Below are 23,271 nucleotides of genomic sequence, written 5' to 3'. Positions count from 1 at the left end.
TAATATTTGCTTTATATTTTTAGGTGTCCCTAGGTTGGGTGCATAAATATTTACAAATGTTATGTCCTCTTGTTAGATTAACCCTTTATCATTATGTAATACCCTTCATCTTTTACTGCAGTCTTTGTTTTAAGGTCTGTTTTATCTGATACAAGTGTAGCTATTCCAGCTACCTTTTAGTTTCCATTTGCATGGACTATTTTTGTCCATCCCTTCACTTTCAGTCTGTGTATATTCTTACATCTGAAGTGTGTCTCTTGTAGGCAGCAGATAGATTAGTGTTGAGTTTTTATTCATCCAGTCAATCTGTGTCTTTTGATTGGAGAATTTAGTTCATTTACATTTAAAGTAATTATTGATAGGTGTGTCCTTATTGCTATTTTCTTAATTATTCTTTTCTCTTAATCTTTTGTACATTTACTATAGCTTTTTTTCTTGTAGTTACATGAATCTTACATATAATAAATTATACCTATTTTGATAGCAACTTATGTTTGATAACAACTTAAGTCCTATTCTAAAGCTCAACGTTTTTATTCTCACTCTATTTTGTTTCTGATGACACATTTTACATCTTTTTATCTTTGTATCTCTTAACTAATTATTGTAATCATAGCTATTTTTACTACTTTGGTTTTTTAACATTCATTCTACCTTTGTAAGTAACTAATTGTGATTTTGATTGCATTTCTTTGATGAGACATGATTCTTAATGTAGATAATCCTAGAGATTTATAAAACAGATACTAATGTTAATAAGAGAGTTTAACCATTTCATGAGACATAAGGTTGAAATACAAAAATCAAATGTATTTTTATATATTAACAGTAAACAATTAGAAAATTAAATAGAAAATGTTCAACTTACAATAGCATTAAAAAATTCTTTAAATAAATTCAAGAGAAGACATGTAAGCCACCAAATGTTGGAATGAATGTGGAGAATGGAGATATTTCACCCAGTATTGGTGGTACAAGATATGGTGGGAATCTCTAGAAATTCTAATAAATAAAACATTCACCTACCATATGACTCAGCAATTCTACTTCTGGGTATTTACTCAAGAGAAATGAAAACATATGTGTACAAACATATTTACAAATATGTACAGCAAAATTTATAGCAGTTTTATGCATAATAGTCAAGAACTGGAAATATTAGGGGCAAATGCATTTTGGAAAATTCTAAAATCATCATTTTAGATGATGGGGTATCATAGAGGGGTAAAATCATCATTACCCCTCCCTCCATCCCTTGAAATCAAGAAGCAGACAAGAATGAGAAACAAAAGTTGAACTCCTTTTCACAGTCAACCTAAGTCAGAGCTAAACTCTGTATTCTAAAATACATGGAAGAACAGCAAAAAACAGGTAAGATTGGTGAAAGCATGCAAAAGAAATAAGACTCCATGGAAAGAAGACTTAGGTCCTACAGACCTCTGAAAGATCAAGACCTCTTAGAAGATGAAGTTCACAAGGGGTACAAATCCAACATCCACTACTTGCAGCAGTGGAACAGGTCTGCAGAAGTTTGTGGTAGCCATCCTAGAACTGATTTGCTTCTTTAAGGAGCCAAGGCTTAATGAAGAATAAGAGAGACCAGGAATATCTGAAGGAGGCAGCTTTTCTCATAGCAACCAAGAAAATAGATTCCTTAAATTGTAAAAAAAATAAATAAATAAAAATAACAAAAATAACCTGGTTAATGGAATTCATCAAAAAAAATTAAAGTCATATGCAAAATTTCACTAGCCTGAACATAGCACAGGCCCCTCTGCCATGTAACCTTCTATAAATAGGTAGTCTAGGAAAAAATCTTTTCAAAAATGAAATGAACTAACACACTATCTATGCAAATATACTAGAATAAGGATGGAGAAAAACAGAAAAAGTGTCAGGAAAAGAAGTTAACTACAAATAAATTACTACAGAGCAGATGAGAAATTTTAGTATGAATTTAAAATATTAATAAAATAATTTCCTCTAAAAAGCACATGTTTAAGGTGGAATTAAATATAAGAATTTAGGAAAAAGATGATGAGACACTGGAGCAGATGAAAGCAAGGTGGCTGGCAAAGAAGTAAAAGAAAATAAATTATCTCAGGAAATATATATATTACTGGTTTCATATGAATATGTGTGTGTCAACAATTTGTTTGGGTGTGGGAGGAATTGCCTAGGAAGGGCATCAAAGAAGTTTCTAGAGTATGAAGACTTTCTATATCTTGAGCAGGGTGGTGGCTACATACATGCATACAACTGCCAAAGCTCATCACCTTAAAATATGTGAGCTATTTCATTCATAATTATGTCTCAGTTAAAAAAATAAAGCATATTATGGGAAAAAGAATTTTTGAAGCAAGTGACAGAGACTCAACATATGTATAATTCGAGTCTTCAAGGAAGAAAACAAATAAAGGAGCAGAACAAATATTGAACCTATAATTCAACAATAATTTCCAGAAATAAAGACTTCTAAGAACATAACATGAACCAGGAAAAATTGGTCTTAAATATGTCATACCCTAGGTGTGTTTAAGTAAAGTTTCTGGACTTAAAAAAAAAAAAAAAGAACAGCTAAGTTAAAAGCTCAAGTCATGTGTAAGAGGGGAAAAAAACCGAGAGACAACTCTGAAAAGCTGTCTTATCTCCAGAACTCCGCATAAGTTGGCACAAAGCCTCTGTTGGAACTGCAATGCACTTCATTCCCCTCTGCCCAGGCTGCTTCCCTAAATTTTATACAGATGTTGTTTCTAAGTATGTGTCCCTAACAAACCTCCTGCCCACAAATCTTCATCTCAGAATCTTGTTTCTAGGTAATCTGACCTGATACATACCACAAAGAAAACCTTAATTCTGAAAAGTAGAAATAGGATAGATAACTTTCTCTGAGAGTAATGCTATAAAACTGCAATTAATTACAAAACCAGAAAACAGAGGTCACTACCACATAAATATTTATAAGAAAAAGTTCTTAGATCAAGAAGGGTATGTGAACAAATAGCAGAATATCCCTAAAAGAATTATCAGAACCTACGGATAGCTAAAACAGTGCTCAAAAATTTATAACCTTTTATAGCTAAAACAGTGCTCAAAAATTTATAACCTTTTATATTTACATTAATAAACAAGAAAAAATGAAAATAAACATTCCACTCAAGAATTAAAACTAGAATCTAAAGATTGAATAGAAATTAATCATTTAAAAATGTACAACTAATGAACATAAGAGTTGTTTTTAAAAAAGAAAAGAAAAATCAATAAAACAGATGGACCTAATTAAGAAAAAGAGAAAGTACAACTGTACAAAACAAGTGATAGGTAATAGTAACCATAGACACAGGAGGAAAAAATCATGGCAGATTACTTAGCTCAACTGTATGCAAATACATTTGAAAGTCTGGATGAAATGGGTAATTTTCTAGGAAAATATAATGTTCCAAATCTCTCCTAGAACAAAGAAAAAGTTAAAGTAAATAATCAGAAAGGTACCTTTTTACCTTCCCCTGCAGTAAATACTAAACCAAATTCAGACACGTGCTACTACAGTAGAGAAGAGATAAATTCAATTTCGTTAAAACTATAGAGCACAGAAAGAGAAAGATACTTCCACATTTTGGGGAAGACTTCACAAAATTGAAAAAAATCAATCTCATACTAATGTAGAAATCCTACAATAAAATATTAGCAAATAGATGTCAGCAGCATATTAAAAAATAATATATCACACCAAGTGGAGTTTATTCCAGAAATGCAAGGATAATTCACTACTAAGGAAATTACTAGTAATCCTATTAGTAGATATAGGATGGAAAATCATAATAGTTCATATGGATGGTAAAATTGGCTTAAGATATTTTGACATTTGTTTTTATAAGAAATAAAAATGAGTATAGAGATAACTATATTACACTGTGTGTTGTAGGTTAATATATGAAAATATATTTCTTAATGCATTAAAATATGGCTCTCAACTCAAAGCTGGCATAGCATTTCCTAAGAAGTAGAAGGAGTCTCACTAAAATTAGGAACAAGTCAAGTACATCCATCAGTACTGCTATTTAATGTTGTTCCAGAGGAACTTAACCAATGCAATCGAAAAAGAAAGAAATTAGAGAATTTGGAAAATGAGCGATAAAATTACCAATATTTGGAGATATGATTCAATACCTAGAAACTAAAGATTTGAAAAATTGTACCAATAAGAAACTTCAGTAAGCTCAATATATGTCAGCAATCTTTATGTATTCAAGCAACAATTAGTATTAGAAGCAGCCTCCCAATAAGTAAACAACTAGCAAGAAAAATAAGCTAGAAAGAGAAAACTTAAAAATGATCCTGAGAAACACACAAAAAAGCCTAACTGGGGGGAACACCACGGTCTTCAGTTAGGAAGACTCAACATGCTACAAGTTTCCCTTGACCCAAATGAAATCTAACGTGATTGAAATAAAATTACTGGTAAGATTTGTTTTTTAAGGGGAGGGAAACTAGACAAGGTTCACATGGAAGTTCTTATGGAAAACCAAAGAAGCAAAAATTTCCAAGGAAAACATGAAAAAGAAGGGTAGTAAGAGGGAGCTAGCCTTGCCAGATGTTAACATTCGTTCTAAGGCCTCATTAAGTTTAGATACATTATAAAGCTTCACTAATAGAGATGGGACAGAACAGAAAATTAGACACTGACCTAAACACATAGGAGATCAGTGGGAAAAAGGTGAACTTTTTTTTTTAAGATTGATTGATTGATTTGATAGAGAAGAGAGAGAGCAAGACGGGGAGGGGCAGAGGGAGAGCGAGGGAGTGTCTTAAGCAGACTGTGCTGGGCGTGGAGCCCAATTTGGAACTCCATCTCATAACCCTGAGATCATGACATGAGCCAAAACCAAGAGTTGGGCGCTTACCTGACTGTGCCACCCAGACACCCCAACTTGAACTTAATAAATGGTTGTGGGATGACTGAGTATGATTTTATGTAATGATTTCTAAATGATGACAAATGGATAAAAAGTTTAAAAATGAAAAATAAAAACTTTAAAATAGCAGAAAATCCTGGTTAGAAAATACATTTATATATCTCTCATTGTGGAGAATGCTTTTTAAAGTATCACACTAAATTTAAAAGTGAGAAAGAAAGGAAAAGAATCATTGAATATATGAAAAATGAATATTTTTCCTTGACATGAAATACTGAAATTACTGTTGATAGAAAAATACAAATTATGAAAAAATCTAGATATGTACAATATACAAATGTAATATCCAAATATGTAAACAACTCCTGGGGTACCTGGGTGGTTCAGTCAGTTAAGCATCTGCCTTCAGCTTGGGTCATGATCCCAGGGTCCTGGGATCAAGCCCCACATGGGACTCCCTGCTCAGCAGGAGGCCTGCTTTTCCCTCTTCTGTTCTTGCTCTCTTTCTATCTCTGTTTTGATATCTGTTTCTCTCTGAAATAAATTAATAAATAATTTTTTAAACTCCTATAAATTACTAGGAAAAAAATAGAAAAACAAAAAAAATACCTCTTCTTAGGCTGATGTTCAACTTTTTTTATATAAGAGAAATGAAATTTTAAAATACAATGAAAAAACAAACTACAGTGAAATCCTAGATTAGTGTTTTGCTAATGGTGTAGAGAAACAAGTAGTTTCGTATGTTCTTTGAAAGGTATATCTTGGTACTATCTTGGAGAGCGGGGGGAGATTAAGTAACAGCTTTCAAAATTACAGTAAGACAAACTCTTTGGTCCACAAATTCACTTCTAGGGATATATCCTAGAGATGCAAAATGTATACAGGAGCACTGTTATTTATTGCAACATAGCTTGAGCTGGCAAAAGATCGAGAAATAACCCTAACATCTTTGCTAGCCTACTCTCAGATCACAAAGCCAGGCATCGAGGTCCAGAGCTGTGTCTATCCAGAGTAAGGGCTATCCTTTTCTTATGCATGCATAGGCATGGTATGGGCCAGCATTGATTCATTTCTCAAAGGGAGAACTTAAAGGCTCTTGTGAGGCTGTCTTCGGTTTTGTTGTCGTTGTTGTTTGAAGATTTTATTTATTTATTCATGAGAGACACAGAGAGGTAGACCCTAGGCAGAGGGAGCAGGCTCCCTGCAGGGAGCCCAATGCAGGACTCGATCCCAGGACCCCAGGATCATAACCTGAGCCAAAGGTAGACACTCAGCTGCTGAGCCATCCAGGCATCCCCGGTCCTAGGTTTTTAATTTTTTTCTATATTGTTATCTTGCCCACACATAACTTAATTACATATTTACCCAACTTGTCTTTATCAAGTCCTTGCAAAGCTTTTCTGATCCAGTTTTACTAAAATAGAAACAACTCTCTGCAGCTGTTTTTCATCAGTTTATATAATGAGTAAGCTAATCACATTATTAACCTATTACAACAAATATACACACATTTAGGAATAAACAATGACAACTGGCATCAGCTCAGTGGTCAGGAGTAGTTGTGCTCTGGCATGATGAAAAGTAGCTTCCCTGCTTCAAGCATTCACCAACTAAGATATCAGCTGGTAAATCTGAAAGAGGGATTGGAGAGTTTGGTTAATCCAGCAAGTTGGTTAAGTGCTCATTTAAGAGAGCTTTTATTACATACAGATAATAAGAGCAATCTATTATGTTCCAAAGTAAATAAAATCTGAGTAATCCTAATAAGCAATGCTTTGCTGATATATTCACATTTTTATATTGTGACTGCTTAGTCTTCATTTATGACTTCCATATGAGCCCACATTCTTTCCAACATGTTGCAGGCTTTGGCCAAAGAGTTACAAAGTGATGTCCATGAGATAAGGCAACAAATCAGAGAACTACAAAAAATCCAAAAAAACAGGGATGCTCGTAAAACCTCAACCCATAAAGCCCAGACCTTGGCAGCTTCTATCCTGAACATTTCACGGTCAGATCTAGAGGAAATAATGGATACAGAAGACAAAATGGTAAGATCACTTAAATATTTATTAATAAAGGGCTTTGGACACATTGAACTTAAACACATACTTCTATTTGTTTTGCAATTCATAGAGTTTCATCTTCAAGATAATATTAATGAAGGTCAGCTTAGTAACATATGGGTGAAAGTTACATCAGGGGTATTAACCAACTCAGAAAACGTTTAGAGAAATTTCTCTGTATAATAGAGAAATAAGCCATTGCATAAAACCTTTAGAACTGCTTGTTATTCAAGTCTGTTATTCAAATTCTTTCCTGTCTTTTCCATTTTCTTTAATTTAGTTAATCATATATCTTGTAAGCTAGAATTTTTAATTAAGCCAATTTGAATGGATTTAGTTAAGGTGGGTCATCATTGATTTGAGGACTTTTCCTCCTAAGTGAGCAAAAGTAGTAGATCTGTTGGCTTTCTTAGATAAATTCAAAATGATTGTTGATCAAGTTAAAGAAAAAAATATATTTATAGCTTTAAATTGGGTAAAGTCCTCCTGTCTGAGTGAATTTATGTGCATATAGACAGGAGTCTTCAGTAGCAGTTCTGTACCTCCTGGGGATGCCACTGCATTTTTAACGTAGTTATGACGTCTTAGCAGAATCTCACCCTGTATACAGTCTTCTGTGAAACCAAAGGTGATACTCAATCCTGTCCTCCTGTTAAGTCTCTGAATTTTGATACATTAGTATCAGATTTGATTGTTTGGAAACATTAAAGAGATGATGGTGCTAGTAGCTTCCCAATAAATACATGCTCAGTGAATAAATAAAATGATAGACTTAAATGTTTATATGAGAACATCCTCCAGCTGCCCCATCAGCTGCTCAAAAGACTTCTGCAGAAAATAAAGAAAACAAAAATCTCTGCAGTAGAGCAGATCTACAATTTGCAAAGGTTTTTAAACTGCTAAGAATTCTTAGAAAAGAAGTCAAAGGAATCCTGCAGAGATGATTTTCATCCCCTGGGTGAATAGAATAGTGAACTCTCAGTTTCCTATTTTCAGCACCTATGCTACAATACCTATGACTTTCTACACTTTGAATTCACTTTGTGAATTCTGAACTTTGAAGTACAAGAGCATTATCAAATGTAGTATCAAATATAAGACACACAGGAAATAATAGTATCTTTGGCAAGGGTGTTAACTATACCTTATAGACATTTAGTTAAAATGTATTGATTGATAGTGTGAATCCTTACAAAAAATTAGGGTTGAATCCTCCACTGTTCCCTAAGAATTTTAAAACAAGTAGATTACCAAAATCCCTCATGTGTATATGTGTGTGTTTGTGTGTGTGTGTGTGTGTGTGCACAAACACAGATACCTATTCTGGAAGATAGGCCCATCAACTTTGTGTGGTCTCAAAAGATGCCCTCTGTAGACTTGCAGATTAGAAAAAAAGCACCCTCTCTGAATGGACAAATTAGAAAAAAGTTATCCCGTTTGGGTATATGAATTAGAAGATCTCTCTTTATAGTCCCAAAGAGTAGCTGGCACATTTCTGTGAAGAAATGGTACCCCAGCCTCTGCGCAGATACATTCCAGAGCCAGAATATACAGCACTGCAAAATGCATATGACACAACCTTCAGTGGGCATCCTCCTGGAAGAAAAAGGACTCTAATAGAAACACACTGTTCTAAGAAGGATTGGTGCACCTTGATACATTTCCTAGATTTCATTACAGATCAGAGCTTAGTTAGACAGATCCTTGCATCTTTTCAGAGGTCTAGAATGTTGACTGGACTTGTCCAAGCAGAGCCCAAACCAGCGGACTTATATTCGTTAAATTACCCTGAACTCTAGTAAATTCATATAAAAAACTATGATAACCTATGTGAAGTGCCTAGCCAGATATTGGCATACGGTAAATTTCAACAATCATTAGTTTTCCAACCCCTTCCCTTTTTTGAAAAGTCCATCTTTTTGTAAACTGAATCATGATTTTAACTGAATAATCCACTGCATGTATGAATACATTATATTTCAGAAATATTTACCTTGATAATTGATGGGTTGAAAATATTTAGGGGCTTACAACACTTTAAGTAGAAATGTCCCTTGCCTATCAGTTACTTATTGGATGTTTAAAGTATGCAAGCATTTAAAAACACCAAACCCATGACATATCCTATTTTGTCTACAATTGTAACAACTCTCCTTAATTATCTGTTGACAAGTCAGATTTTTTAACCAATATAAGGTTTTATGTTATCTTACAAAGGTCACTTGTAAATGATTCTTTTATACAACTCTTTCTTATTTTTCACTTTATTTCAATCATTTTCACCTCCACCACAGTCCCTACCTTCAGCTCCACTGTGAAGGCAGAAATAAAATATTCCTGAATTGTATTGTGAAATAGATAAATAATAGAAATTATTTTTCTGTTAGAAATTAGAAATCCCCCACATGTCAGTATTTGTAAATTATTAAAAGCACAGATTTGCATATTCCCTACTTTGGAAAAACAGGCTAGTCTTTTTGAATCCTATTCTACCAGTATCTCTTTAAATTTATTCAGTAACAGTATGATCAAATTCATGCAAATGCAATTAACATCGATCTTTTGCTTCTCTTCCTTTAGGACATAGAAAGGACAAAGATAAATGCTGAAAACGACCGGGAATGGCTGTTGTACATTCAGAAACTTCTTGAAGGACAGGTATTTCGTTTTTCTGCTTCATGTCTAAAAACTTCTAAAAAAAAAAATTCGAAGCCTTACACTTTTACTCGATGTCTAACTTTTTGTAAACACTTACCACATCATTTACTTCTGTTAGGTAAAGAAGTATTCCAATAGATAGACAGGAAAGTTAACCCTCTATTTGTACTTTTGGACTTAACAAATGAAACAAATGCCTTGGGAAGAGCCAACATAGGTCTTAGCAAATGCATTAATTAAATTATTGAGTCAACCTCTATGCTTGCTGCACTGAAAAGGATCCATTCTCTCAGCCCTCTTAGGAAAAGATATTCTTTATTATGTGTCTTTAAAGTTGGTAGTTGATATGGACACCTGAGGAGTTCATGGGTTTCAATGACCTTTTACTATGGACCTGTTTCCAGTCAATTCATGTTTTCCTCACAGCCAGACAGCTGTTTATTACTGTGTCTTCCCGCATTCTCTACAATATTTTCTACTGAGACCTCGAGCAGCTTGTTAGTGGGAAGTAAATATTGATTTGGCATCCTGTCAATGCAGAAAGAATGAAAAAATTTCCACCAGAGGCCCCTCAAACATTTTCCTATCGACATTTTCTGGGCCGAGTGGAAAGCTGCATAGAGGATGACAAGGCCAAGACGAGTTGAAATCCCTGAGGGGTCCATTGAGACTGCTGCTGTGACCTGTGTGATACTTTTTCTTTCCTTTCAAGTATTTTTTTAATACACACAGAGTCTGTTGGGATGTGCCCCTCTTGTAAGTGATCAAGGGCAGTTTATTGGCAGGTGAGAGCCCTGCTTTTCTAGTCATAGCAAGCTTTTGTTTTGACATCACCGACAGCATGTAATGTATTCGAAAACTTTTTCATTATAGTTCTTTTTGCTCAACCTAATTGTCTATTTTAAAAATGAACAAAGAATTAAAAGAGCTAAAGCATATTTTTCAAAGGAGCAAAAAAAATTATTACTGTCATATGTTTTGGAAAGTCATCATAAATGTTTCTGTGTAAAGATTAAAAATAAAAGCAGATTTAAATGCATTTTTTTCACATTTATATTAACAAACAGCAGTATCTACACTTTTAGAAAAGTCAAGGATAAGTAAAATAATACATGAGCTACGGGTATGCTTAGTGTCGGTTTTATATATTTTTGAAACTTCATCTGGAATCACTTTAATAATAATAGAAGGTGATTGGCAATCTTTGGCTTTAAGTTGTTCAAGTGCAGACGTACAGGTGCTAGACAGAGTCTTCTACAGCAACATCTTGCTCTTGAGAAGAAAGGCCATTTCCTAGTTATGTTTCATGCCCAGTACTCATCCCAGTTCCTGGCACATCAAAGGAGTTCAGCAGTGATTGTGATGGGTTGTAGTTTTAAACTTAAAAATGATAAAAATAAACTTTTGAATGAATTTTTTTTAATGTTCACCTTCTAAATGTGACCTTTTTACCTGGAACTTTGATCATCAGTTATGACCATAAAATTAATAAATCCACCTGTGTAAATCCTTATTAAATTTTACTGAAGCAGTATTGATACCAGACCTGATTTTTTTGACTTACCTATGGAGACGTGCATACACACATTCCTATGTTATCTTAGTATTTGCTTATTTTGTTTGGCTCAAAAAAATCCTGTTGAAAATGGCATTAGACTGCTTAATACTACAATTTGATGTAGTGCCTTTTTGTGCCACTGAGCCTGGACTCTGGAATATAATTGCCTGGCAGTATTGATTTAATTGCCCGGGTTTATTTGTGGACTCCTAATTATTGACTGGAGGTAAATTTAATGGAGCAGCCTTTATGAACACTGGGAAAGCACTGCTGTTGCTGTTCTACATAATGAACTGCATCATGTGCCTTTAGATCATTTTTCAAGCTAATTTTATTCCACTGTGACAGTGTGAAAACATTTAAAAAGTCAAAGACTTTTTATTTTTATTACTGACATAGGTGGTTTTGCTGATGTCTTTGAATTTTGTGAGAAAAAAAATAGGGACTTCATTGGTTGCACTTGGATGTCACTTCATAATTACACCCAAGAGAAAAATCTATAAAATAGAAAACATCTCTTTTTTTTTTAGTCTACTTTTCTTCTCTCTCTCAGTTCCAGCAATTATATTTGTCCTGAATTTTAGAAAAGGTTTTCTTTGTCCACCAATTTTTTTGAGAGGCTGAGTTATGCTCACAGGATTTTGCAGGCAGAAGTGTTTATATGTTCCTTCCTACATTCGTTTAGTGAGACATATAGTTCTGTATATCTGGGGTTATGTGATCGTCCAGTGGTGGAATAATTAAACATATTTCCTTAAAAAATAAATTAATCAATACTGGTAATTTGATCATTTAAATATTTTGAAGATAAAATTGTCAGAAAACTTCTCTCTTGTGCCCTCCTGTGTTGGGTGCTGTATGCAAGGGAATTCTCAGATCATAGGAGTCAATTCGACCGTGTGGTTTTAGCTTTTGTGTAAGGATTAGACCACAAAATTGTTTTCTTGCAAAGAAATTTTTCTCTGCATTCATTGGATGAGAATTTGTACTGATCAAATATTTACCACAAAATAAAAAGCTGTGCTGCCAGGTGGCAACATAAGACTACCCAATAGTACAATGCCTATGGCTGCTGTTAGCCAGAAGTGCCTGAGAACTAAAAGGTCTAAAACCTTAACCTTTCTATATTTAATACAGAATGCAAGTATATGTCCTCATTCCTTCAGGTGGTCGTGATGCAACTAATAATTTTATACATTTAGGCTTTATCTGCACCTAACTTGTATCCCAGAGATTTCTAGCAATAAAAATCACACTAAAAAAATCTTTCTAAAAAAAAAAGAATCTTCTAATATCTACTGTCATTTTTTATGGCACAGCTGCCTTTTAGTTTCTTTGAACATTTTTACTTGTAAAAATTCCTCTTCTAACATTATTACATTTTTAGAAACTTATAATTTATGGTGGGGACAAACATGCAAATTAATGATTATAATAGGCTTCAAAATTAGTTTTTCTATAATTTAGGGAGTGAGAGGGATCCCTGGGTGGCGCAGCAGTTTGGCGCCTGCCTTTGGCCCAGGGCGCGATCCTGGAGACCCGGGATCGAATCCCACGTCGGGCTCCGGGGGCATGGAGCCTGCTTCTCTCTCTGCCTGTGTCTCTGCCTCTCTCTCTATCTCTCTGTGACTATCATAAATAAATAAAAATTTTTAAAAAAAATTTAGGGAGTGAGAGAAAAAAGAGAGATAGGAAAAGTAGCTGGAACCAAACTACAAAAGCTTTTGAGCAGGAAAGGGCTATGACCAGAGCTGTGCTTTAGAAAAGATACCTAAGATCAGCACACAGCAAGTATGGAGGGAGAGAGACTGGGAACAGGAAGATAGCTGAGGCAAAGGGCTATGAAGGCCTGCATGTGCCCTCACCATAAAAATAGAAAGAATGAGGGGATCCCTGGGTGGCGCAGCGGTTTGGCGCCTGGGCGCCAGATCCTGGAGACCCGGGATAGAGTCCCACGTCGGGCTCCCTGCATGGAGCCTGCTTCTCCCTCTGCCTGTGTCTCTGCCTCTCTCTCTGTGTGTGACTATCATAAATAAATAAAAAAAAATTTTAAAAAAAATAGAAAGAATGAGATAGATGTGATCCACGTTATAGTGATTGAATCAATAGCAGTAATGAGATTAGGTGGAGTCAGAAAGCAGAAACCTTAGATGGGTTTAATACCCTACAGAAAGAGACAGATTATGATACCTTTAATAGTTTGAGAGACCAAAAGAAGTAGATCAGATTTGGTAGGGGAGAGATGTCAGTACTAAAGCCATAGAAAATTTAGTAGATGCATCCCATTAACAATATTCAAGGACTCACGAGTTTTCATTAATTCAGCCTAGCCTTCCATCTGGCTCTTCTCAGTGAAATGTAACCATTTATGAACATATTTCCAACTCTTACAATTCAACAACAAAAAGCAAAGAAATGGATTTGAATAGACATTTCTGCAAGAAGATGAACAAATAGCTTATAAACACATGAAAAGATGCTCAACATTATTAAGCACTAGGGAAATGCAAACCAAAAAACAAAATGAAATACTGCTTCACACCTGGTAGCATGGCTCTAGTGAAAAAGAGAGACAGTACCAAGGGTTGGTAGGGATATAGAGAAATTAGAACCCTCATACATTGCTGCTAGGAATGGAAAATGATGCCACTCCTGTGAAACAGTCTGTCAGTTCTTCAGGCAGTTAGATAGAGATGATATTTTCCAACAGTTTCGTCCCCTAGGTAGACACCCACAATAAATGAAAACACATCTCCATATAAAAACTTCTACACATGGGATCCCTGGTGGCTCGGCAGTTTAGTGCCTGCCTTCGGCCCAGGGCGTTACACATGGGATCCCTGGGTGGCTCGGCAGTTTAGTGCCTGCCTTCGGCCCAGGGCGTGATTCTGGAGTCCCGGGATTGAGTCCCGCATCGGGCTCTCTGCATGGAACCTGTTTCTCCCTCTGCCTGTTTCTCTCCTCTCTCTCTGTGTCTCTCATGAATAAATAAAATCTTAAAAAAAAAAAAAACTTCTACATGAATGTTCATAATAGCATTATTCACAGTACCTCAAAAGTGGAAGCAACCCAAAGGTACACCAGCTGATGAATGGATTAACAAGATGTAGCATATATATATATGGACTAGTTATTATTCAGCAATAATGGAATTAAAATGGAATGAAGGACTGATGCATATTACAGCATGGGGAAGAACCTTTTGACCCTTATGATAAGTGAAAGAAGTCATATATAGAAGGCCATATGCAGTATTATTGCATTCATATGAAATGTCCAGAATAGGCATATCTATAAAGAGAGAAAGTAGGTTAGTGGTTTCCAGGGGATGAGGGGCATGGGGGGACAGGAGTGGCTGCTAATGGAGTGATGAAAATATTCTAGAATGAGCTAGTGGTGTGGTGACGGTTGTGCAACCTTGTGAATATACTAAAAACTAGTGAGTTATATACTTTAAGATGGTGAGTTTTATGTCAACTGTATCTCCATTTTAAAAATGTTCTCCTTAATATCAAAAGAGAAAAAATACATTTAAAAATAAATTCAATAAATTTCTTCTATCACCTGTGCCATGTCCTCCACCATTAATTAGCAGAGATTGCCTTAAATGCCTTTGAATTTGAATTTCTGTCTACTGGCCATACTTATAAATAAATAAATGAGATAAACTAATTTGTTTCCTATTTAATTTGTTGCCTTTCAGTTGGCACAGAAGATGTCCCTCTATGATACTGTGATCAATACTACCTTCTCACATATCTAAACTAGAAGGAGTGGTTTATACTCCTCTAGGAGACAACTGTTTATTTGTTCTCGCCATTATGATCTTCAAACTTAAAATTGTAACAGAGGTCACTTAGCTTTGTTTTCAGGACTTAAAAATACCTGAAACAGTCCTTTTTAATTGGGACTTTAAAACACAATGGTGAGAATTAGTGGAGAGGAAACTGAACCAACCAATGTTACAAAATCCATTCAAAAACATATACGAAGTGCCCCCTATGTACCAGGTGTTGTTTCAGGTTTGGGAGTACAGAAGTAAACCAAGGAGTCAAATCATTCCCCTCATGGATCTTACACTTCGGGGGATGATGGGGAGGGGGGGCGGGAGCACAATAAACAAAGAGTTAAAATATATCACCTGTGAAATGTATTAAACAACTTGAACAGAATTATGGGTATATATGTTAAAATATGTATACTTGTACAAAAGATAATATACAACTATAAACACCATAGTGTTTATATAGTTTATAACTATTTTATAGTTGTATAATAATATACATAGTTGTATAATAATATACAACTATAAAATCTAATTCTTTACGAGGATTTCTATAAAAACCCTGAGCTGGGAGTGGCTAGAAAATGTGTCTTGATTTTGTTTTGTTGTTGCTCTGTTCTTTGTTATTTGCTAATCCTTTTCTGGATTTCATTCAGTCCATTTTAGTCCACTTTTTGGAGATAATTTTCTGCCATTGGGACCCTATCAAAAATTCCTTCTGCCTTCAGCTGTTGAGAATTTTAAGTATGGAATTTAATCAGTGGTGTTACTTTAGCTTTAAATATCCGTGTTCCTATTAGTTGCTTCAGATCTTGCAAATGCTGAAATTTAAAATGGCTCTTTCCCCAGTGCCCTCTCTGCAAAATATGCTTACCTTCTACAGAAATCTTGCAATATGGCAGTGAGAAGGGTTTTATAAATCTCCATGGCTTTTGTAAATAGAGTTCCTTCCGGCCTGAAGGTTAACTGAACATTTCTCCTTAGAACTCTGCACATATCCACTCTGTTGCACATAGAACACGTGCATGCATACTCACACGCTCACCCTTGCTCACATACGTAAACCCACACACTCAGCCACCCACACAGATTTACCATGTAGTTCAAATAGCAAGAGTTCAAAATTTTCCATTCAGATCCTTCCTGGGTTTGTTTGTTTGTTTGTTTTAATTTAACAATGTTAAACCTTCTTTCATGTTTCCAGTGAAAGCAGGTATACTACGTAAAATTTAACATCTATATTTTCAGTATGACTCAGGCTAGATTAAAGTCAATTTGGGTTTGTTTGTTTAAGGATTTTTATTTTATTTATTCATGAGAGACACAGAGAGAGAGAGGGGTGAGAGACATAGGCAGAGGGAGAAGCAGGCTCCCTTCAGGGAGCCTGATGCGGCACTTGATCCTAGGACTCTGGGGTCATGACCTGAGTTAAAGGCAGATGCTCAACCACTGAGCCACCCAGGTACCCCAATTTGTTTTTTTTTTTTCAATTTATTTATCTTTTATTTATTTATTTTTAAAGCTTTTATTTTGTCATGAGAGACACAAAGAGAGAGGCGGAGACACAGGCAGAGGGAGAAGCAGGTTCCATGCAGGGACTCAGTCCCAGATCTCCAGGATCATGCCCTGGGCTGAAGGTGGCGCTAAACCGCTGAGCCACCTGGGATGCCCCACCAATTTGAGTTTTAAAAGCAATATCTTCCTGGTCATAGTTTCCCAAGCCAAAACAAGAATGAAAATGGTGAAAATTTTGTTCCACTTGCCCCTTAGATTGAAAAAGTTATCCTTATTTCATTTTTTTTTTCAACACAAAATTTTTCAATTTTTTACTGTTAAGAACACATTCCAATTAGTGCTCATGCTGTAAGTTATCTGTATGTTTTATAGTCCTGGACTTTAGGTTTTGTTATTTTTCTAGTGTAGCTCTCAAACATCTGCAGCTGTCATTCCTATCTTACCTTTATACAGAAACACCTCTAAACGAAACCACAATCTGTGTGAGTGATAAATTTGAGATTGTGTCAGTGGCATACCAGTTCCTAAAGGCAAACATCTGTAGGTGTTTACATATAAGAATAGCTGGAAATTGTGCGAAATCAGGGGAAATCTCTCTGTAATAGAAATCACCTTTTGTGACAGAGAGAGCCTGAATGACTAGGAAGACCTGCTTTAAGACCACACTAAACTCGGTTGCTGTTCCAATGTCCTAGTTAAATTTCCATACAAAGAAATCTCACATGGTATCAACTCTTCCCCTTTTTTTCTCATTATGTTGAAGAGTTCAAGCTTGTGGAACTTTGTATCCACGTACCTAGGAGTATCACTTCTCCTTTGTTATGTAGGAGAAAGAAAGAACTCATGCAGGCTTTCTGGACTTCATAGCCCTTGGCATATGCCATCTAAGATACGACCCTAGGCAGCATGATTGTTGGGTTTGTTGTTTCAGATACTTTTGATGGGGTAAGTAAGAAAGGATGTTTGCTGTTGGCTACTGCACTTGCCACTTGAACCCAACTCCAGAATCCTATCAGTGAGAGCATCATCGAGCATTGTGTCTGAGTTCCCTCCAGAAGCCATATAGAGAGATTTTAATTGATGCTAAGCTCCCTGTGTGAAATAAAATGGCGCTTAACCTAGACTCAAAATAGAAAGTTCAGGTCTCGTGGTCTTCTTAGAGTTTTTAAGATGTTTTGCAATTAAAGGACAAAAACAAGGGGCACCTGGGTGACTCAGTGGGTTAAGGGTCTACCTTCAGCTCAGGTCATGATCCCGGGGTCCTGGGATCAAGCCCCACATGGGGCTCCCTGCTTAGCAGAGAGTCTGCCTCTCCCTCTCCGTCTGCCCCTCTCCCTCCACTCATGCTCTGTCTCTGGCTTTCTCTCAAATAAATAAATAAATAAATAAATAAATAAATAAAATCTTTAAAAAACAAAAACCAAAAACAGGGCAAACAAGCAGACCATGTGAATTTTTAAAGCATTTTTCAAGGCATTTCATATTTAAGGACAGTCTTAACTGTACCCAATCTATAGCTGTATGTTGAAGATTGATGTTCATTTGGTACTATGTTGAAGAACTCTCTTGAATCACAGTAGATTAAATTATATTCCATCAGTCTTCAGGTTAACTGTAATTTGTAAGGTTTGAGAATTAATAATCTATAAGTAATAAAAGTGATTACTCTTAGTTAACTAAATTAGCCATTGAACTCAAAATCCCATTCTTAGCCACTCTCAGAAAAGAAGAATTCTCATTAATTCATCCTAGGCTAAAGGATGAAGTTTTTATCTATACAGTCTATGGAAGAAGTTTGCCAAATGAATGAGTAGTGCAAACTTGGCAAGAGAAGGTATTTGTAAAAGGACTGCTATTGCACTCATTATTTGAATATGTATTGAAACTACAGCATAAATAAGGAACAATTTATAAAGTAGGAGGGACATATGCTTAAAACTTTTTGGTTAACAGTTAATTACAGTTATTTTTTTTATTTTATTTTATTTATTTATGATAGGCACACAGTGAGAGAGACAGAGAGGCAGAGACATAGGCAGAGGGAGAAGCAGGCTCCATGCAGGGAGCCTGACGTGGGATTCGATCCCGAGTCTCCAGGATCGCGCCCTGGGCCAAAGGCAGGCGCCAAACCGCTGCGCCACCCAGGGATCCCTAATTACAGTTATTATATTCATTTGAAGTGTTTTGTAATTCTGACTTTTCCATAGACTTCCTCTAATTTTGTTTCAATTATTAATAATCTTATTATAAAATGACATTAATTTTATATTTTATAATATTACAGCTAATCCTTATATATTTAAATAAAAACAACTTCTGGAAGGCCTCTTTGAGAGCTGGCCTTATAGTTCTCAGTGAATGACAAGTCATAAAAAATCATATAGAGTGAGCACTAAGCGTTTAGAGGAAGAAATTCAGAATTGGTTTATAAAAAAGGAAATAGAAAAGTTGAATAAAATAAACACTTTCAGCCAACTTGTAAGATATATGAACTTTCATTTAATATTACGTAGATAGGTAATAACATTCTTCTGACCTATTTGCAGGGCAGATAGATGTGAACATACTGTGCATCATGATTAAAAGATTGATTGCTTTTTGAAATCTGTATGTGTTAGCCTCCATACAAAGCTTAAAAGAAGCTTACAGTCCAATAAAACAGGATTGACAAACAGTTGTGTTTAACAGTGGGGCTTTTTGTTTTATTGGGAGCCAGAGGAAGAGAATAAAGTGAGTTGTCAGTATTAAATTAGTAAATGGACTTCTCGTTCTATCTTGGAGGCTTCCTGGAAGACAAATTCGAGACAGATTTTTTTTAAAAGGAAGTGAAATTTCCAAGTATAGACATGTTAAAAACTGCTGAGATCACAAGATAATAAAGTTTAAACTTCAAAATGTGATATGCAAATAAAATGATTAATGTCAGTACATTGTGGCCTGGTGAAAGGACTGTGTGACATTATTACATTAAGAAATTACAGAACCAGCATGTTTCCCAGAGTGTGTCCCATGGACTGCTGGTTCCACATGATAAATAGACCATGAAAACACGGACAGATGAATTTAGAGACAGGATATTACAGTGCCCTCTTGGAAACACACAGGGCCTGTTAGTATCCTAAAGCCTCAAAGAAATCCTGAAATAAAGTAACTTGTTAAAGTTCGGTTTGTTTCCCAAACTTATTTGGTCAGACAACCCTTTTTTCCCTTGACCAGCTTTAGGAAATGACCTTCTGTTTTTGCCAGGAAGAAATCTTGTTTGTCTGCTTTTTTTGGTTTGTTTGTTTAGTAGTTTGTTTTAAAGATTTTATTTTATCTATTTGAGAGAGTAAGTGTGTGTGCATGAGCCAGGGCTGGGGCGGGGGGGGGGGGGGGGGGCCGCTGGCAGAGGGGGAGGAGCAGAGGGAGAGGGACAAGCCGACTTGAGCTGAGCTCAGACCCTGACAAAGAACTCAATCCCATGATCCTGAGATCATGACTTGAAATGAAATTTAGAGTTGGAGGCTTAACCAACTGAGCTGCCCAAGAGCCCCTGTTTGTCTGCTTTTTTGACAGGAATTCATATGGCACTGATAGCCACAACCTACATTAAAGAAAGTTGCCTGATAATTTGTTGTTTTTTTATATGTGCATTTCTTTAAAATCTAATATTAATGGGGATGCCTAGGTGGCTCAGTGGTTGAGGGTCGGCCTTTGGCTCAGGTTGTGATCCCAGGGTCCTGGGATCGAGTCCCACATCGGGCTCCCCAGAGGGACCTGCTTTTCCCTTTGCCTATGTCTCTGCCTTTCTCTCTCTGTCTCTCATGAATAAATACATAAAATCTTTTTTAAAAATCTAATGATGGTAGGGGTCCCCCCCCGAGAAAAAGCTACTTTTAAGTCAATGTGTATATCTTCTATTCAAGTCCTGAAGAAATGTGATATTTTGGTATCTATGCTTTCTTCAGTGGTAAGTTTCAAGAAGACCATGTGTGAAGAAGCTTCTGGCCTACACTTAGGCTACCCTAAGGAGAAGGCAGTTTGTTATAAAGATAAGAAAGAATTTAAATTAAAATCTTAGGTAGAAACTTAGGATCTCAGGCAATTCTGTGGACCAGCTTTGGTCTCCGCTTTACCTAATCTGTTTACCTGTTGTTTCACTGCCACTGGCCAATCTTTTCTGTTTTCTCCCAATTGGTCAGGTGCTGATGGGAGATGCTACTGGTGGTCATCCTAGCACAAACAAGGGCCTGATGCCACTTCCCTGTAGGAAAGGGGACCAGGCATGACAAGCATTGTCACTAACGTATTCAGGGAAACAAAGGTAGTCTTTCCCTGGTTAATCAACAGGACAACTCTAAGAAATGATGTGATAAACTTTTTCTAGATACCTGGACAGGAGATGAAAGGAAGTTGGTGGAGTTGGGCCAGTAATTGGAGAACATTTTAGATTGTCTTTTACTCATTTGTGTGTTGCACAAGTTGGAGTTCTACAGGGAACCAGGTGAAGCAGAGGGAACAATAAAACTTTACCAGAAAAGTTATATAAATTATGAAATTTAAAAATGCACTCTACATTTTATAAACTCAGCAGTTTGTAACATGTGTATTACACTTTGATATGCCAAACAAACTTTTCTATAACAACTTAATCAATGGGCATACTTTTGCCATTTTTTCTGCCTCTGAGATTTTACCCTACAACTCTCAAGGTGTTCGGCTCTAACACAGACAAGTGTATTGATAGTTCTCTCTCATTCTTTGATGAGTGATGAGCATACAGTACTACTTCTGTGGGCCTGTGGGCCCTGGAGATGACTGTAACCTGCTATTGATCAGCTGATTGAAGATAAATGGCTTAGTTGCTTGTATTGCAGATTACATCATTAACATGGTCAGTAAACCATGAATTGTTCAATAAGGCGTTTATCTTTTTTCATTTTACTTCTGCTCTTTTATCATCTTTATTATAAAAGACAAAATTACCCCTACTAACCAGTAAGATCAGCTGAAAAGAGACCCAGCAGGGTACCATTATGGGTGCAAGGTTGCAGATAGCTGAGTTCTAATGGTTTAATGATATTTAGCATATGTTTTTGATCTGGAGAAAATATAGACTTTTGATCATCTTTTTTTCTGTGTTTCTCTTCCAGCTTCCTTTTGCCTCATATTTGCTAGAAGCAGTACTGGAGAAAATAAATGAAAGAAAGAAACTAGTTGAAGGATATTTCACAATTATGAAGGATATTAGATGATATTACGATGAAGAACTTGTTTTCAAATGTGAAAACTTTTTGTGTGGTGTGACCGGAAAAAATACATTGCCATCCTGCTACAGTATCTGCTCCAACTATCAATAGTCAGGTTCAATACCAAAATAAGAAGTCTCTGAAACTAATTAATTGCTGAACAAGTGAAACTAATTAAGTACATAGCCATTTAAAAGGAAATAGTGTAGCATTTGATTGTTGAATACAAATATTGCCACAAATCAATGCAAACTCAAAAATGATTTTTTCTTCCAGTACATTAGAAGAATTTAGAACAAGCTTGGACACACAAATTGGTCTGACTATAAGAAGAAAAAGGTGTAAACTGAGGGTTTAATGTTTTAAGCTTTATAAAGAAACTAGACTGTGTACATAAAACTGCAATACAAGGCCTTAAGTCATCAAAGAGTACATTTGTATTGTAAGCAAATATAAAATGAAGCATCATTATTTTAAGAATGAGCATTTAATGAAATAAACTATGTGGTCCAATTATATCTGTTCTCTATATACTGGGGTAATATAGGAGATACTGTATTTTCCTAGAACTGTGTGGCAAAAATAAAAACATTTTCTCCTTCTCTCCCTTTCTTTTTTTAAATTCACAAGACTTGGTGTGCTCATCTCAATTAGCAAGGGACCACAAGTCCAGTATAAAATTAGGCTAGATCTAGCATAACTCCTACTGTAGTCAACTAATTAAAGTTACATTCTTAACAGTGATGTCCTCTTTTTTAGATTTCCAAATATTCTCACTCCCATTTCACCTCTTTACTATGTTTCTGCCACACATGACCTTTTTTGGAAAAGGTTCTTCTAATCCACCAAACTTCAGCCTGCCTCCAGCCTTTACTCTCGCTATTCTTTTTCTAGAATACTCTGTACTCAACTTATCTCATGACTGGCTCATCATGACTTTTCTCATCATTCAGAATTCCTTACCTGTTCCCTCAGAGACACATTTCCCTGGCCATCTTACGATTTAACTTCCTTTATCACAGAAAATTACCTATTTTACCTGTTTGCTTATTTATCTTCTTGTTAATTTCTGCTCCCCACCCCTTTTAGAATTTAGGTCCTCAGAGATGAAGATAGTGGTTGGCAGATTATGGCCCACAAGCCAAATCTGGACTGCCACCTGTTTTTTTGTGACCCACAAGCTAAGAATAATTTTTACATTATCAAATGGCTTAAGGAAAAAGGAGAATATATTTTGTAGCATATGAAAGTTATATGAAATTCAAATTTTAGTGTCCATTAATAAAGTTTTATTGGAACACAGTGATGCTCTTTTATTTATGTATTGTTTATGGCTGCTTTCAAGCTATAGTAGTGCAGGTAAGTGTGCAGCCCAGACCATTTGTAGTGCTGTGGTCACTTTGCACTACTTCTTGGCATGCTACAGTCACAATGACACAATTATAACTTGACAGCATTTCAAGTGCTACAAATACTACTCTATTTGTGGTTAAAAAATACATATACTTACTAATGCGTACCCATCATGTCAAAATAAGAAAAGTAA

At 35.7% G+C, this 23,271-nt stretch overlaps 1 protein-coding gene across 7 annotated transcripts in view; it reads left to right on the top strand.

Moving 5' to 3' along the window:
* CNTLN (centlein) overlaps window positions 1-22,327 on the top strand; it is a 320,657-nt gene extending 298,330 nt beyond the window's left edge. For all 7 annotated transcript variants that reach the window (XM_041763171.1, XM_041763165.1, XM_041763164.1 and 4 more), the window contains 3 exons: window positions 6,782-6,967; window positions 9,563-9,640; window positions 21,630-22,327. In XM_041763171.1, coding sequence (XP_041619105.1) covers window positions 6,782-6,967; window positions 9,563-9,640; window positions 21,630-21,731 — 366 coding nt within the window. In that variant the 3' untranslated portion in view covers window positions 21,732-22,327. The remainder of the gene's footprint in view (window positions 1-6,781; window positions 6,968-9,562; window positions 9,641-21,629) is intronic.
* The last annotated feature ends 944 nt before the right edge of the window (window positions 22,328-23,271 follow it).

The sequence above is a fragment of the Vulpes lagopus genome, chromosome 7 (genome assembly GCF_018345385.1).
Source record: "Vulpes lagopus strain Blue_001 chromosome 7, ASM1834538v1, whole genome shotgun sequence".
Lineage (NCBI taxonomy): Eukaryota > Metazoa > Chordata > Mammalia > Carnivora > Canidae > Vulpes > Vulpes lagopus.
Note: the sequence above shows the minus strand (reverse complement) of the source record. Positions and strands in the feature narration are given on the sequence as shown.